This window comes from Bombyx mandarina, chromosome 25 (assembly GCF_030267445.1).
Source record: "Bombyx mandarina strain Sakado chromosome 25, ASM3026744v2".
In the NCBI taxonomy this organism is placed as follows: Eukaryota; Metazoa; Arthropoda; class Insecta; order Lepidoptera; family Bombycidae; genus Bombyx; species Bombyx mandarina.
In genome coordinates this window covers 8,798,086-8,816,688 of record NC_143231.1, presented here as the reverse complement: position 1 = coordinate 8,816,688, position 18,603 = coordinate 8,798,086, and the positions used below count along the sequence as shown (strand labels likewise).

The window sequence follows — 18,603 nt, the reverse complement described above, 5'->3', positions numbered from 1 at the left end:
CCATAACCAAATTAAAATCATATTAAAATGGTTTCGCACTCGGTACGTGCCGAACGGCTTTATTCCGCTAGGAAAGGTAGGAAGAACGAAATTAGTATATCATAATCTTTATAGCATTCTTGCCGTGCAAACTGCAAAACTTGTGACATCAGAAGGAATAATGATCCACCATCGCTACGACGACTATTCCATATATACCATCACTGAAAGTATGTTGCGCTTACGTTAACGCTTTGTAGAAATTAAAGAGGTAATTATATGGTATTGACATAAGCTCTCAATCACGTAGTTTAGGTTCTGGCAATCCCATACAATAATGTAGTTTCTATACCGATCACCATATAACACTAGTCGAATTTAATATTGTCTATGGACACTGATTACTCAGATATTATTGAACGACTTTGGAGAACGAGGCAAGATGTACCTATTCCTATTTAATAAATGAATAGTTCAGTAGGAAAATGTTATATTTTTATATGTAATATTGCCTTATTTTTGTCTTCACCATTAACACCAATTTTATTATTCTGTGTAGTTAAAGCCTTTGTGACAGTACATTCGTCTAACCGATTTTTTTTTGTGGAATTTGAAACAGTTAATATGTGAAAATCGCAGCAAGAACCCCCTAAAATAATAGCGTTTATAATAATACATTTGTGTTTTCATGACCCATTTGTTTTCATTTCATTTATTTGATTTAATTTGTCAATTTATCAATTAGGTACCTACGCAAGTACCTATGTACTAGGTTCTTCATCTCAATATTAGATTATTTAAATCATTTAAAACTGGTAACACTTGGTATTTGCGCAACACAGTACTGGTATTATTACCTTTTTTTTCTTAATTGTTCGCTGGTAGGTTAATGGGCTTTTCCAGCTACACACTGGCTGATAAATAAACCCATGGACTCAATCTAAGAGAATTGTTAACACTGGCCCTAGTAACTGCAGTGCTTCGCAGAATCTACCACCGGATCTAATCGCGACCCACTGGTAAGATCCGCTGAGAAACTCAGTGGGTCTGGTATTACGGATGACTTTTACTTACCTACTCATTTTACGACTTTTATGGCATGTTAGCTGTCTGAATTTTTTCCAATTTTTCTTTCTTTCTTATATTTAAAGGAACGGGTTTGTAAATAATAAAAGAATTTTACAATGAAACGCCACAATTATATTTTGAAAATGTTTTTTTTTATTAACACTTACATTTTTACAGCGCTCCTAGCCAACTGAGTAATACTATAAAATGAATCGGTGTAAAGAATTATTGAACGCGAAACAATGTTTGAACTACAGTGTACGACAGACAAACCGCTCACATGTATATCAGATCATTACGTTAATATCATCAACGACACATTGTCGACCGAGATGAGATTCCCTTTAAACAAGCACAAATATGTCACTCTAAAGAAACAAACACCATTTAAATCTATAAACATTTCATATAATTTAGATTTTTATTAGTCGCTATAATGTTATATTTTACTTTTGTAACCATTATAATAATGTTATATGTATTCGTTACAAAAAATTGAAATGAATCGCTCCACTTGGTCCTTCTACCCCGTTCCCGCTGTGCCGCCCCGCCTCTGCATCCGCTCTCGCCGCCGCTCCCGCTCGTGACTTGACCTCGCGCGCTCCCGTAGAAGAGCCAAGTGGCGATAAAACAACATGACTATCCATAACTGTATAATTTTAAAAATTTCTAATTACGCATCCCTACTTTTGTTATTTATTATCTTTTAATTAAGAAATAAAATCTTACGTAATTACGATGAGCAGCCTATTTTAATAAATTTGACGAAATTCGCTAGTAATGAGATTAGTTAATATAAAAGCGTCGCGTCGTGTCGTCTTGCCGGCCGCGAGCCGATCTGTAGTCGCTGGCACTGACAGTGACAGTTGGCAGTGCTGCGTGCCCGCCTCCCGCCCCCAAGCGATCGCGACTGTGTATGCTTTCATTATCTACTTTACGATTCAAAATACGGCATCAAAATTTCAACTACCTACCTAACAGTAAGCGGTAGTACACTAAAACTCAGGCACTCCACACCGACCTCTCACACAACATGCGCCCGTCCGAAAATACAACTGAACTTTATTCACACGAAAAATTCAACTTAAATCTAATACACTTAAATTATAATAATAATTATAGTGGCGTCTTAACTGTTAATATTACAACAAACGTTATTCGTTGCCGAGCGTGGAGCGCGGCGGGGACACGCTTCTGCCCACTCGATGCGCGATCCTACGCCGCCGTAGCAACACTATCGATCGTTACTTATTCAATAGACATTACTGTGTACGCGAAAACAATTGTACAGGGATGATGGGATGACGTCGTGAGCCGAGTGGGGCGGCTCGCGCTCCGCCTACGTATCCGGTCGAGTACAGACAGACGGTACTAACACAAGCACTCAAAACTAACACATCAACGTTTTTTCTCGTGACGTTCGAGATTCGAATTATTAAATCATCTTAATATAAAAATAACACGATTTACAACTTTAAATAATAATAATAATAATAGTATGCGTATAATATATATATATTTTTTTTATATCATCACACAGACGTAACAAACTCCACACTCCACAGTGCATATATATACATACATAGTTCGATATAAGGGACAGTGTGATGCGAGAGCGCGCCGCGTCCTCTCGGTCACGTTGCGCAACAGAAGGAACTGGTGACAGACAGACGGCGCTCGGCTGGACCGTGCGGGTCGCGCGCGGACCGATGCGGTGACAAGCGGTGAGAAGCGTACACGACAGCGATTACACATACACCGGGAACGGCACCGCAACCTCTGTCACTCCGATACAACAACACAAAATGAACATTATGTACGCGGTGACTAACTGATGCACGACGGTGGACAGTGATCGGCGCTGTTTAATAATAAGTCTCTTGTTCGAGCCAGCCGCCGGGGTTGCGGCGCAGGTAGAAGCGCCTGATCTCGTCGTAGATGAAGATGGACAGCATGAACGGAATGGCGGGCAGCCACCACACGAACCTGAACAGAAACGTGAACCCGGTCATCGACCATATCGTCTTTCCGCATTAAAACTGTATAATCTCAAAACTTACTAATTTTACAGGAGTGTTTTTAACATCTTTGCCTGCCTACCTATTTTTTATTTTTTTGCCAGTTACATTATAAGTCTTTTAAAGTAAGATAAAATTATGTATTAATTTTGTTAATACTAGTCAAAACATAGGTAAATAAAAAAATAAAAATAAATAAAAACTAAACTACGCTTTTTTGACAGTTATTATGAGAAAAATATTGGTGATACCAAATGATTTCGCATATTTTTGGAAATTGTGCATTTTTAATGCGAATAGACGATATATAATGTCTTCATCCTTACGAAGACAATGATTCTAAAATTCATAGCTATCCAGCTTTCGAACCGGACCGCTGAATATTCTGGCGGAGACAAGCAGACGCGTTATGTGACGTCGGCGAACTTACTTGAGTGGGTACATCCTCAAGCCCTTGTCCATACCGGGAGTGTACGAGAGGAACGCCGCCAGCGCGGTTTCAAATATGAGACCAAAGTTGAGGGCCCAGTTGCGCATGCCCTGGTGAATGATCGAGTTACGGCGGGTCTTGCAGATAATCAAGTCGGCCCATTGCACAACGACAATAGATACGAAGAATGCGGTGTGGCAAGTAAACTCAAGCGCCTTGCGGTCACGGTAGGTCTGAAAAGACAGTTTATGTTCACATCAATTCTTACTCAAGACTCCCATATGAGTCAAGGTACCCCATGTGGCGCACTGAAGTATTTATGTCGATTTCTGTTACTAAGGCGCAGGAATATCTAGTAGACCCTGGGAAAGACGATTCCGAACTGACAATGTATCTATTTCTAAGAGACCTAAAAGGCTAAAACATACATTAACAAACAAGGCAAAGAGTTAGGCAATCCAGGCGCCATAGAAACAGAAATCGACATAATTACTTCAGTGCGCCGCGTAGGACACCGGTGACCTACATGGCAGTCAAAGGGTTAATGCTGAAATTCGTTTTGAAGTGAAACTTCTTTAGAATCGTTGTGATTTTTTAAGTCCATAGAGACACATACACATAAATGTATAGGATTCAGCCGGCGAGAGAATGAGATAGAACATCTTAGACGTTCTCGGTCTCCTCTTTGTGCGACTCTTCGTAGCATCCCCACTATCGTCTAATAAACATTGTCCATATATATGCTCCTGTGTAGTGGGATAGTCAGTATATCTATATCTTATTTATAAGTTTCACTTCTACCGTGTGTGACTCACACACACACTTTTTTTTTTGGTTTAGTTCTATACGTACCCATTCCTGTCCATATGAGTCAGTCAAATCGTTGATGGCCTTCGAGTCCCACTGCTTCCTGATACCGAAAAGCTTCATCGGGAGGAATCCGTTTTCAGCCATGATCACGAAGTAGACGAAGAAGCCAGCCGCGGCTTGGATCATTCCGATTTGTCCGTAAGCCATAGAGATCAACCTGTCAACATCCATGCGATGCTATCAGAACGTGTCCTGACGGGATACGCGGCGTAGACCCGAACAGACTGAAAGCGTGATGCCGAAAGTATTGCGTGCAAAAGGAATAGTAAAAGAAAATTTGCACTTAAATAAATACTTTTTGATCTGACAAAAAGGACCCTTTTGTTGTAAAAGCAAGGTAATCGAAGAATTTTGATATTCAAATTTGGAACGATAAAAGATAAGTTTTTTTTTTAATTACTGAAATTTGGAATCTACGCTTTTAGTCTGCGTGGCCATAAAGCTTGTGCAGTTCACTAGTGCTACGTCAATTGAGACGAGAGTTTTCAATTCATCAAACGTTTCGAAGGGTCAATTGGAAATCAGTAGCGAGATTGTCTACTACAAAGCAGTTCAATATGACAAAGTAGAACTAATTATTGAATTTGTTTCATAAATTTTTGGATATATTTTTTTATATCATCACTCTTAATTCAGTTTTGACAGGTTAAAAGCTTGCAACAAAACGATACATTTTTTTGTGTTCCAGTTTGTCATATCTTTGGAATAATGCCATGAAAACTATTAAGAAAACGTTTTATCATCGTATCTTTACCGAAATTCGTATCTTTTGATTTGAATTTAAAAAAAAAACAAGTGGAGTTCATGAAATCATCCACTGAATTCTCGTTTGTGTGATTTCCTGTATTTTGTGACGATTTATAAATCACCAATTATTATTAATCTTCTGTTACGATTATTACGATTAGTATTTACTCTTCGAAGTAGTTTTCAGACATGAAACAAATAAAGATCGGTTTTCTTATTTAGCGAGCGCATATTTACATGCACAACCTTGCAAATGCAGTAAGTCAAAGCGTAAGATATGAAGAACTTGATGGGTTAGTAAATAATAAAATAAAGAACAAAATAAAATAGTTTTAAATAGCCCTAAAAATGTATACGTGTGATATGAGAACGCTGCCGCCATTCAGCTTTGTGCTTTCACTACTATGATAAAAAAACAAAACGTCATAATATTTCAGCTATTCAATAAACATACGAAAATAATATCACAACTGCGGCTTCATATTGTCTACGTCATTCCTTGAAGATAAAATAAAACTGAAAATTTTCGATTAAAAATTACTGCTTTTTTTCTTTTTTTTAAATCTCTATGCACTACGATGATTAACACGATAATTGAAACACAATTAAATCATTAGTGCGCTCTCTATGACAGTTTAAACAGTCCGCTAATATATTTCACTAAACGTGCACTGTTCGCAACACAGCGTTGACTCGCTAAGTCTTTTTATAAATAAATTAATCATTAATTTCAAACATGGAAGAGTGAAGATTGTACAGAAAAGATTAAAGAGTCTAATTTCTATAAAACTATTATTCGCTAGTTATAATATTTATAGCAGAAAAAAAAACTTTATAAAAATATTCAAAGTGATGAAGATACGGAAACTAGGCGTATGTATATAGTTTGTATTTACATTGTGTTAGTTGTATCTGTACAGAATATTGAACTATCACTGATTGAAATAAAGGTTATTTTCATTATGCGGAAACAAAATCAAGATAGGGGGGGTGGTTTTATAAGTAAACATAATCACTCTTCCACATCCATTATCAAATGGGTACTGTTGAACCACAAGTAGCCGCACCATTCTAATTTACTTGTCACACCAATCGTATTTATATGAATGTTTATACGAGATAGTGGGCTAATCATTGTGTTAACACCCATTTGAGCGACTAGTAAGCGGGCCACACGCTGGTGCGGCGGCCAACCTTCTGTTGACGAGGTTGTCGCGGTAAGGGTCCCGCGGCTGCCGCTTCATGATATCAGACTCGGGCGCCTCGTACGCCAATGATATAGCAGGCACCTTCGGTAACACCAAGCATTAAGGACAAACCATAAATCACTGACGGCCGGGGCGAGTGCCCGTGTCGTTTCGTCCCTTATAAACATAACGTATCACTGTTAAAACTCCTACAACACTTATAGCTCGTTGTTCCAAATTTAATTTCAACAACCTATAAAGATACTTATTACATAAATAATTCTAGAAAAAACATAATCACGATTAGCTTTAAAACCTATAAGTTGTATTTATACATTGTTTGGAATATTTCGTCTGCCTAAACTATTGCTAGATAATTAAACAAGCCTATACAGCGTAGCATCGTAATAAACGAAGTTGCTTAAAGAAAAAGTCGCCCATTGTTAACGACTCCTAAACTATTATATATAATAAATATTCGTATAATGGCAGACCTATAAGTCGTGTTATGAGAAATGTGATGTTATGAAGCCTAGAGCGTTTCGTGAATAATATAAATGACGAATATGCTCATCATAAAAGAAAGTGTGTCATGGTGTGCATGGAGATTATGAGAGGTAATAAAATATAATAAGTCAAAATACTCATAATATAAGTCAAAATATATAATTGAATTAATAAATAACATATATTTAATAAATTAAAAATATTAACACATGCACGACACTTATAACGACAGAGACAGTAAGACACCGAATACTTACCCTAGCACAACCACAGACACATACCACAGAGAAAATACCAAAACCAACAAACAGATGAAACGATGCCTTTTTTCGCAAAGGGTAGTTCGAGAAAAGCATTGTTCCATGGCAACACCAAGCTACAAATACGGAAGAAGATTGTTTAGTTAGAAAAAAATATGTTAAGGCAGAAAGTTAGGAGCGGTGCGATCGTCGCCTTCAATATCCACACACGGAGTCAACGAGTGGTGTACATACGGGACACCATTCACACACAACAGGCAACAGACCAAAGCTCAATATTGAAGACAATCAGAGTGGTTAGCAAGCAATAATATAATATGAACGAGTCGTGGAGCACTCGTCTTGTTTTTACCTCTCGTTAACGAGTTTATCAGTGAAAGGGTTACGCGGCTGTCGCTTCATTATGTCGGATTCAGCATCCTCGTAAGCCAGGGAAATGGCGGGCACCTACACAGACTAGCGATATGAGCGCACGCGGCCGCGCCCGGAGCTCTCGCTCCAACCAAAGCGTGGTGCATTATTGTCACGTGTGTTACAAATACAACATCGAACGTAAGAACACAAACAAGAAGTATACAATCATACGCCACCGAGCTACCGCGAACATAAAACAAAAAGGTTGTCTGTCATGTCGGTTTACTGACGATAGTTGAATGTGACAACGTCATATGAAAATACTGATGGAATGGTTTCATTTTTCAATTATCGCAATTATCGTTGCTATAAACAATTGACACCACATTCACTTTGTACTGAATCGTCATACTTGACGAAAACATGTAAATGTATTATTGTATAGCAGCTGTCCACGCGGATGCATCGCTCACTCAAGTAGGGGGGGAGAGACAGATGTCGAACGCTGCCGAATGCGGAGGCCGATTGTGCCTCTTTGTCGCTCGTTGCGGGCTCTCGCTTGCACTTCAAGCCTTAAATGGAACGCCTCAGAGCGAGGTAACGCCAGTTATGAGTCATGTTTTTTCGTGCGTGCAGCCGGCTCCATCGAATTATAAGACGCTGTCACGTCAAAACCAATATCCAGCTTTGCATCACGGGTAGCACAGTAGCGTATGCTTGCATCCACTTGACGCTTAAAACTATTACCAAACAAAACTAAAATTAAAAACAAACATAATCGAAGACAATGAGATGATCTCGTTAGTGGCCCGCTCTCGGATTCGGAATCACAATGAACGGGAAATCGATTCTTAAATCGCGAAGATAATAATAATTTTGAAACTAAACGAAACAATGATGATGATGCGTGACGTGGTACTGAATGTGATTTTATAATCGTTGTGTTGTGTCTGTCGTAACTAGAAGAACTATTCGCGTTTCGGTAAACCGCTACCAAGCGCCTCTGTCGGCTTGTCGATTTCAACGAAATCAATAAACATTATAACAAACAAAACACGTTCATCCTATAGATTCCTTGTTAGACGATCGGGCCAAAAAATATATCAGTTCATTAGTGACAGTACAGAAATAAAAAACTCTTGGTTAGTTTTAAAACATGTTAGAATAATGCACGACTGATTCTATTTTTTCTCGACGTTTAACCACAACAACGTGAACACCGAGACATTTTAATATTCAAACTGAAATGTACGTTAAGATAAAACTAAAATATGATACAAACACGGACAAACATCGAATATTAACGATATATATATATATAGAAACAACAACGGCGTTATTAGCTGACGACCAGTTAATTTTTATGGCAACACATCTCATTTAATACAATATAAAGACCTCTCATTGACAAGTTTGTCGCAAAACGGGTTCCTAGGTGGGCGTTTCATAATGTCTGCCTCAGCCGCCTCGTATGCAAGAGCAATCGCCGGTACCTATTGTCAGTTACTGGTTTAAGTATATAATGCAATAAAAATAATTCGTAATTAACGCTGCAACTTAAGAAAAATAGCCCACTGAGTTTCTCGCCGGATCTTCTCAATCGGTCGCGTTTCCGATCCGGCGGTAGATTCTGCGAAGCAGTGCTCTTGCTGGGGTCAGTGTTAGCAACACTCCGGTTTGAGCCCCGTGAGCTCACCTACACACGTTAGGGCGAAGCTGAAATAGCCTCTCAAGGTTATCAGCATAGGTAGGAAAAAAAATTTTTTTTTTGTCTGTCTGCATACATAATCGTTTTCCTTTCGATATTAATGTTACCTAATTTAATGCGGTCTTAATAAGTAAGTACTCCATGTACGAACCCGATTCGTGTTTCCATATGCTGTCAAGTTGACATTAGAACATTACTTCGATACAGGTTTTCCACTTGGGCGTCAACTCGTCAACTAATTATCTGGCTAAAGCCTTTTTTAATTGACATTAAAAACATTTCAAAAAAAAACCATTCACATTACAAGAACGCTGTTCGTTTCTAGTCAATTTTATTATCTTTAAAATTGGCACATGTTATTCTTGCCATTTATTCAAAACTAGCTGACCCGACAGACTTCGTAGTGCCTCAATCGATAAATAAAAGACCTAAACTTTTGTATAAAATAAACTTAAAACAAACAAAAGGAATTCGTCCGACCGAAGACACATCAAAGGAAAAACAAAATTGTTATTTTTATTTAATTCCGAGCATTTTCATATTTATCTACCTTTTAAACCTTCTCTAGACTTCCACAAATAATTCAAGACCAAAATTAACCAAATCGGTCCAGCCGTTCTCGAGTTTTAGCGAGACTAACGAACAGCAATTCATTTTTATATATATAGATAGATACGTAAACGAACCTAGCGTGGTCGCAAATCAGTGATTAATAATTTAAGGAATCGCACTTAAGTTCCGAACTTACCATGTCTGTTCCGAGATCGATGCAGAGGATAGTTACTGTACCCAGGGGCAGAGGAATGTCGCAAAGGATGAAGGCAAGGAAGGGGGAGATTTCTGGAATGTTCGAAGTTAGGGTGTAGGCGATTGACTTCTTCAAGTTGTCAAAGATCAGTCGGCCTTCTTCGACACCGGTCACGATGGACGCGAAGTTATCGTCGAGTAGAATCATGTCAGCGGCCTACAAGTTATATACGCATCTTATACGTGCTGCAGGTACTACTCTTCTACTACTACTCGTTCCAGGAGAACAGAAAAGCAAACAATGAGCTTGTCCACAATGAGAATACCCCAACTGGGGTATTCTTTTTTTTACCTACTGTTACTGGTGGTAGGAAGTCTTGTGAGTCTGCACGTGTAGGTACCACCACCCCGCCTATTTCTGCCGTGAAGCAGTAATGCGTTTTGGGCTTGGAAGGATGGGGCAGCCGTTGTAACTATACTGAGACCTTAGAACTTATATCTCAAGGTGGGTGGCGCATTTACGTTGTAGATGTCTATGGGCTCCGGTAACCACTTAAGAACCGCCATCTGCCAAAATCAGTCAAAATCAGCCAAAATACTGCAGTTTCATTTGATTTGGTTGAATTCGTCTGAAAAGTTTCCTACCTGCTTGGAAACGTCGGAGCCGGCGATACCCATAGCGACACCGATGTCGGCCTTCTTGAGGGCGGGCGAGTCGTTGACACCGTCGCCGGTCACAGCCACGATGGCGCCGAGACGCTGGCAACCCTCAACGATGATCAGCTTCTGTTGCGGGGAGGTGCGGGCGAACACGATTTCGGTGTGGAACCTGATTGAAAATTTAATTTAAAAACCACTTTGTCCAGGCCCTTGTTTATTTGAGTTTCGCGAGAGCGCAAACATACTTGAGGATCTCATCGAGCTGGTCGGAGTTCAGTTCGCGGAGCTCGGTTCCGTGGACGACAGCGGCTTTGGCTTCGCGGGGATTCACCTCGGAAACGGGGATATTTAAGCGCGCAGCAATATCCTCTACGGTCTCGTTACCTTCAGAAATTATACCTACAGATTTGGCAATAGCCTTGGCAGTGATGGGGTGGTCTCCGGTTACCATGATAACCTGAAAATTTATTAATTGAGTACTTATCACTTCAAGGTGATAATCGGTATTGTCCTTTGAATATAGTAACATTACCTTAATACCGGCGGAGCGGCACTTGGCCACGGCATCTGGTACAGCAGCGCGGGGAGGATCAATCATGCTCATCAGACCAACAAAGCGCAAGTTGTCCAAGGGGAAGTTGGGGTCGTCAGTATTGAACTTGTAGCCGATGGGGTACTTGTCAGAGGGCAGCTGAAGGTCGCAGAAGCCGAGCACGCGCTCGCCAAGACCGCCGAGTTCAAGGTAAGCGTTGTTGAACGCCTCCTTCATTTCCTCGTCCAACACCTTTTCCTTTCCGCCAATGAAGATAGTGCTACAACGTTCCAGGATTCTTTCGGGTGCTCCCTTCATCACCAGCAGATGGCGAGGGTCGCTGGGGTCGTCGCTCTCGTGGACCGACACCTGGTACTTGTTAGTAGAGTTGAAGGGAATTTCGCAGACTTTCTTGTTGCGCTTCCTGATCGACAAGACATCACCGAGAGCCAGCTCCATGCATTTCAGTAAAGCGGCTTCAGAGGCATCACCGGCGACTTCCTTCTTCAGAATCGGAACACCATCCTGACCACCCTTGAACTCAGCTCGGTTGCAGAGCGAAGCAATTTTGGCAAGAGCCTTAAAGCCAGGGCTAGTGCGGTCTATAAATAAAATATATATATGAACAAACCTGTATATGCACAATATTGTCTGAAATAAAACATGAAGCCATCTTACCGTACTGTACGCCGGATTGATCTTCAGTTGTATCAGCTTCAATGATCTGGTTGTCGAACCACATGTGAGCAACAGTCATTCTGTTCTGAGTGAGGGTTCCGGTTTTGTCGGAGCAAATCGTGGAAGTGGAACCCAGAGTTTCGACGGCTTCGAGATTCTTGACCAGGCAGTTCTTGGAAGCCATTCGTTTGGCAGTGAGAGTCAAGCACACAGTCACGGTGGCCAAGAGTCCTTCAGGCACGTTAGCTACGATGATACCTGTGCATAATAAACATTGTTACAAAGTTTCAATCACATAAATGCATGCTGATACATGATCGAATAATCATCATAATAATACCGATGAGGAAGATGACAGCGTCGAGCCAGTGGTATCCGAGAATGAAAGCAATAACGAAGAAAGTCACTCCGAGGAAGACAGCCACGCCGGTGATAAGATGAATAAAGTGATGGATCTCCTTAGCGATCGGAGTTTCACCAGTGTCCAGACCGGAAGCGAGACCAGCAATGCGGCCCATCACCTACAAAAAGTATTACAGTGCAGTATTCACGGGAGGAACGTCAAACAGATTTTTAAAGTTCTGAATTCCCTTACAGTATTGTCTCCACAGCAGATGACAATTCCTTTAGCGGTACCCTCAACGGCGTTGGTCGAGAAGAAGGCCAAGTTCTTGGTCTCGAGTGGGTTCTCATTTGTGAATTCGGCTCCTCGGGATTGGGGTTCAGATTCGCCGGTCAAGCTCGAGTTGTCGACTTTAAAGCCTCGCGCTTCGATAATACGGATGTCCGCGGGAATCCGGTCACCGAATTTAACCTAAGGACCATTGAAAATTGTATGTTCAATAATCTGTGATAATTACATAGTTTCGATTTATTGTTTACTTCGAGTATTATATACCTCGACAATATCACCAAGCACCAGGTCCTCGGCTCGGAGCGTAAGTTTCTCTCCTTCACGGATGACGGTGGCGAATTGGGGGACCATGTTCTTGAAAGATTCCATGATTTTAGACGACTTGCTCTCTTGGTAGTACGAGAAGATACCAGTGACGATCACGACGGCCGCCAGCACGATGCCCAGGTACAGATTGTCATCAGCGGGCTCCTCTACGGTACTAGCCTACGGGACAATTGGATCGACAACATATATTTCAGTGTTCTGGAAAACTTAAATTATTGTATGCAGAACCATTGACTTACCTGAATACCGTAGGCGATAAAGCATAGAATAGCACCAATCCAGAGTAACAATGCAAAGCCGCCGAATAGATTTTTACAAAACTTCACCCATTCGGGTGTTTGTTTAGGTGGTGTAAGAGCATTGGGGCCGTCTCTTTCTAAGTTCTCTTTCGCTTTTGCGTGACTAAGGCCCTGAAATAAGGAACGTCAGAAAATTTCAATTTATTTATGAAAGCTGCATTACTATTTTTATATTATTATTAGATGCCTCCCGTTAAGTGGATACCGCAGCAGAAAGACATCAACAGTGTAAATGCCGCCATTCACCTTGAGACATGAGTTCTAAGTCTCAGTTTTATAGGATAACAGCTGCCCCACTCTTTAAGTCGAAATGAATTATTGCTTCACTGCAGAACTAGGCACAGGTGGTGGTGCCTGCCCGTGCGACCTCACAACACGTCCTACCACCAGTATACTTTATGATTTTATATCAGTTCAACTTACATTTTCCGGGTGCGTTTGAAATCTTTGGTAGAGTTCCTCAGGAGTGACTTTATGGTAATCAATATCCAGCTCCTGTTTGAGATCTTCTAAATCTCCTGGTTTCCGTTTTTTCGCGGGAGGTTTTCTGCGTGTCTAAAATACACAAATAACTTTTATTAGACGAAATCATTTTAAAGTGTTCCCTCGTTTACCTTCGTTTGCGAACTACCGCCTTACGCAATCTAAAAACATGCATGCAATAAATGAATGTTTGATAGATGTAGCAAAATGCTGTCTGTATATGGAGAGAATACGAAAATGTATGGTGATAATTTGTATAAAAACCTTAAACTGTCCGTCAGCTGTTCTATTATCATCCTCGATCGGGCCGATGGTGGCGACGCGGTACGAGTCGGTGCGTCCATGCTGCAAACATAACTAGGGGCTAGATACATTCTACAAGGCGGCCGTAGGGGCCATGCAGTCATGAATAATGTGGCGATGGATGGACACGAGCTACGATGTCGCTTGTCATCTTAAAATGGATTAATTTGAAACAAGAGAGAGATTCTAGTATCATGCGAAATCGAAGCTCGACATAAAACAGCGGCAAAGAAACTGGCACATTAGTGGAAATTACAAATGATTCAAGAATGCGAATGTTTTAAAGTCGTACATAATTTCCATACTAAAATTACTATAAAATATGAGATGTTTGATCGAGGCAATGCATTCAATCTAATGCACTCTACATAAATTCTCGATAGTCGAATGAAACTGTAGTGAATTAATAAAGCATTTTACTATGCAACATCAATAGTGAAACCATTGAATGTGAGTTTCATTCTAGATTATAACCTCGCCTAACGTGTACACTAGATGACAGGGTTCTATTCAACGGAGCTAAATTGGTTTGAACTAGTTACGCCTGCGAACCTGAGAGTTATTGTAAGGACACAGCACACTGCCACGCATCATTGATATACACATACAAGCAATTGCAATTTATACATTGACCAGCGCAAAACTATTTTCTAATTTATATATACATACATATTGACCAATGATTCTTTAAATCATTGCAATTTGCGGTTAGCGGTATGGAAATTTACCATTTCGTTTTAATGTAACAAAGGCCGGCCGAAGGTACTCGTATGCAGAATTTGCATGAGGGGAATATATCGTCGCAGAGTTCTAAAAGCGTTCACAGTAAACAAGGCAGCCGTCGCCGTCGATAATTGATGAACGTTTTCATAGCAAGCATCATTAAACCGCGCCCTGAATACTCGTGAAGGTTAGTGCGGGTAGGTATACATATATTCAGTTGAAAACAGGTAAACGCTGAAATTATACCCTGCTCAAACATAACTATTGAAAAGCGTCTCGAAATTGAAAAAATGGCTATAAATAATTTGTAATATTATAAACTGACAACAGTTTTTCTCAAAAATGAATCCGGAAGTTACGATTCATATCGAATAGTAGGCATGCGGTAATTGTGGACGGCAGCATTGTTGCCCCATTACATAAGAGGCGCGCGCAGCGGGCATGCGCAATGAGGACCGACCCCCTCGCTACCCTCGACATAAATAGCTAAAAGACAAGGTTGCCACCCCCGGGCCAAACCTCATTTATAAACTCTAAAAAGGTTAGAACCGGAATATCCGATAGAAAATCGAAACCAGTTTAGAGGGAATAAAACGCCACAGTCGCGAAGGGGAACGGGCAATTGGGCCATAAAATTCAAGGTTACGGTAACTTTTCCATGGGGTGCCTGAATTTTAATAGGCTCATTCGCGCTACGTGTCAAAAGGACACGTCAAACTTACTACATATATTCGTAAATGAGCTTAGATTAAATTTTATTTCAATAGATTTACTATATAGTTCGAATAATACTGCAACGTGATTCATTGTTACGAGCGCATAATATCTGCTTAGAACCTGAAATTAGTGGTTACTATCAGCAGACTGTGAATAAGACAATTATTTCTGTAGTATTGCCACGACACGTGCCGCTCTCAGACAACACGCGGTTAATTGGCACCGGCAAAACACTATTATTAACCACACACAACATTTACACTTGAAATTTCGATCATTCAAAAATACAGCATAATTTGTTCGTGGTGTTAACATGTTACATTTCAAAGATATTTATCAAACGTAAATGTTGGCGCAAATCTTTCAGCAATGCGCATTATCGATGTTATTGGAGTACGTCACTACTAACGTTTTATTTAAAATGCTTTTGGTGAGAATCTTGCGAGTTTTCATTCGAGAAACGTTCGTGTTTTTGTAAGTCTGAATTATTGATAACAATATAATACAGTTTAATCATTAAAATTTGTTTTACAGTTTACTATTTAACTTTGGTTAATTAATTGGCACTGAACATTGATCATTGACTTTGCCAATATTGTGAGTTATCTCAAGACCGAAAAGTTAGACGTAGTTTTTGGAAATTTACTAAGACCGCATCAAAAATTCTGCTCCAAATTCAAAAGGTGGCTTTCACGTGTATTCTTAGAAAAAATTGAATTCTCATCATCAAGATGTAGTAGTCTCATAATTGATCCGTGCTGTCGTCAGAAAGGATAAAGGAAATACACCAATAGAACGACGTTACTCTATGCGATTTAAATGACATAATGACAAGGCAATTTTCTAATAAACCTTCGGTGCTCTTATAGTCACTCCAAAGCACGGCCGAGCTCCCGTGATGACCCGACAGTCACTTCCTTCAGAACACCTAGAGGCCTTTTCACCTTCAAATATTATGTCACTAAAATAATAGCTTCAAAAATAAATTAAAGGTAAAGTATACTCCGTATTTTTAGTTATACGTATGTGATAACGCTTCAGTTTTTATTTTAATTATTTCGGCCTCTTTAACTCCTTAACTAAAACATCTTTGTGATATGTATTTAAAAGGAAGGGTTGTTTTGCATTACTCTCAAATAAATTTATACTAAACTAAACGAGTCCAGGATGAAGACATCTCAACATTTTTAAGAAATAAAAAAAATATATACAAGTAACTCCAATTGAGAATTTATCCGGAATCTTAAATTTTGGAATCATAAAATGAAATTTAATTAGACAGTAGTCAGACTCGCCATTTTGAATTAAAATCCCTGCAGCCATATCTAGGAAGTGGTAACATTGTATGAAGCAATGTGAGACTACCGTGTCCTGCTCTTCGCATGGATCGATACCGAGGAGTTACGCAACCCGCTGGCGCCGACTCACGATCGCTTCCTCTGTAGCTTTTTAGAAAATTCTATACATCCTTTGTATGTGAACGATGGTCTAATACAGCCTTTTTATAATATAATGAAATTTAATGTAAATTTACGTAATTTTAATTGACGTTACGGAAGTTCAGACCTCTATTTGCTATTTAAATAGCAAGTGAAATCGCCAACGAAGATGAAGTTCAGTCTATTCACATGCATTAACGAAAATTTCTTACATAGCAGAGAACAAAGGCAGACTGTGCAAATGAAAAATTTCAAAGGAGAAATAATTGTGAAGGTAATTCAGGAAATGCGAAAATTTCACTCACGCGGAAGGGATTTTAAGGGGCGAACAGATAAAGCACTAGCTTCTTCTGTACTTACAGTTTGCCACATGCACTTCACCTTCACGAAAGCACTGGCTTCGTAGAGACGGGTTGGCTATAGTAAAACTAAAAGAAGCACTACTTGAAGCACCTCACTCACCTCGCCCATTTTCGTAAGTCTCTATGTACAGGCGGATAAAAGGAACAAGCCGCCTCTCGGTCTCGTCTGTATCCCTCAACGGTGCAGGGTGGGACTGCTCTAGTTCTGCAACAACCGGACCTTTACGGCTCCCCCGCCCGAATGGAAAACTTAAAATGTGTGCGTTTCAAGTTGACTGATCGCACCGCACTGGGACTATGTCATCTTGGTGCTAAACTAAAACCCGGTATAAGAAGAGAGTGCGCGGATGGCGAAGGCGCGACTTTCGACGGCCTGCTTCGGGCGGCGACTGACGGTGGGGTCCGCGCGTATCGAGCCAACAGCGCACTGACGTCATACTGCGTCACGACGCCAGCGCCGCCACTGCTGGCGTCGCGCGCAACCCGCTGCGCACGGTTCCCGAGCCACCACCGCCGCGCCCTCCCCGCTCGTAAACTTCCACAACCGGTACGTTGACAGCCCCTTTCGAATCGACTGTCCTCCCGTTGATGCATGCTCATTTTACAAGAACGACAATATGGTGGCCAACACCAATTTATGAAATATATCGTAATTTACAAACCCCGTAGATTAATGAAATAATAAGCTTTATAATTTGTTGGATGACTAGAATTAAAAGATTCTTTATGAAGATATTCTTTAAGATGACCAGACGGTTTTGCGACACAAATATATTGGAATCTATTTTATTGCGGTAGAGAAAACGGAAGTAATTTAAAGACTTTTTAGACGTTCTAAAGAAAGAGCGTTTGAATACACTTAAAACCTTTAATGGCGAAGCTTAAAGATATAACATACAGAATACTTCAACCGCTATTGTATTATAACTATAAAGTACCTACTGCTTGAAACATAAAATAGCCATTAAATTGTTTATCCTCAGAAGGAAATGCCCCTTAGCGACGAGTAAAATGCCCTTGAAACACATTTTCCGCCCATGAGCCGTTGGTTACGCTGACTTCAAAGAAAACCCGAAATATAAAATATTTGTAGCGATAACGGTCAGCTATATTTAAATAGCTGATCGATAGTAAACTGCTGTCTTCTTCTTCGTAGATATTTACTTTAGTACGTGAATCGCGGCGTCTACTTTGAAACGTATTGAAGTTACTATTACATTTGATAAATGATTTTCCAGCCATAACATTAGATTGTTTCGTGGTAGGCAGGAAGAATGGCGGTAGGAGTACGGGTGTACCCGATTAGCGATACTCAAGACCGGAACAAGGGGAGATATTCAGGATGAATAAATATCTACAATAGTACATTATACTTTTAAACATAAAAAATGTGTTGTTTTAACAGTTGAGACTGATGGATTGCAATTAAACAGAATTATAACATATCATGTAGTGTTTTGCCGAGGCTTGGGGGAGGCCTGTGTCCAGCTGTGGACGTCTGTGGGTTGATAGATGGATGTAGTGTTTCTAATGGGTTTTCACAAGGTACGGACATAATTCAAACTACTTTT

At 40.1% G+C, this 18,603-nt stretch overlaps 1 protein-coding gene across 10 annotated transcripts in view; it reads right to left on the bottom strand.

The window, feature by feature from the left end:
* Positions 1 to 1,177: 1,177 nt before the first annotated feature.
* Positions 1,178 to 18,603, bottom strand: part of Atpalpha (sodium/potassium-transporting ATPase subunit alpha) — a 51,831-nt gene continuing 34,405 nt past the window's right edge. The window contains exons 2-17 of one of the 10 annotated variants that reach the window (XM_089738458.1): positions 17,133 to 17,237; positions 13,753 to 13,833; positions 13,429 to 13,560; positions 12,946 to 13,116; positions 12,644 to 12,865; positions 12,341 to 12,559; positions 12,086 to 12,266; positions 11,746 to 12,003; positions 11,068 to 11,669; positions 10,781 to 10,992; positions 10,521 to 10,704; positions 9,877 to 10,092; positions 7,419 to 7,513; positions 4,348 to 4,522; positions 3,496 to 3,728; positions 1,178 to 3,033 (exon numbers count right to left, since the gene is read on the bottom strand). In XM_089738458.1, coding sequence (XP_089594584.1) covers positions 2,913 to 3,033; positions 3,496 to 3,728; positions 4,348 to 4,522; positions 7,419 to 7,513; positions 9,877 to 10,092; positions 10,521 to 10,704; positions 10,781 to 10,992; positions 11,068 to 11,669; positions 11,746 to 12,003; positions 12,086 to 12,266; positions 12,341 to 12,559; positions 12,644 to 12,865; positions 12,946 to 13,116; positions 13,429 to 13,560; positions 13,753 to 13,833; positions 17,133 to 17,141 — 3,111 coding nt within the window. In that variant the 5' untranslated portion in view covers positions 17,142 to 17,237 and the 3' untranslated portion in view covers positions 1,178 to 2,912. Of the gene's footprint in view, positions 3,034 to 3,495; positions 3,729 to 4,347; positions 4,523 to 6,306; positions 6,402 to 7,418; positions 7,514 to 8,818; positions 8,914 to 9,876; positions 10,093 to 10,520; positions 10,705 to 10,780; positions 10,993 to 11,067; positions 11,670 to 11,745; positions 12,004 to 12,085; positions 12,267 to 12,340; positions 12,560 to 12,643; positions 12,866 to 12,945; positions 13,117 to 13,428; positions 13,561 to 13,752; positions 13,834 to 17,132; positions 17,336 to 18,603 lie in introns of those variants that run through there. The other 9 variants (XM_028184948.2, XM_028184947.2, XM_028184946.2 and 6 more) reach the window with 9 other exon arrangements.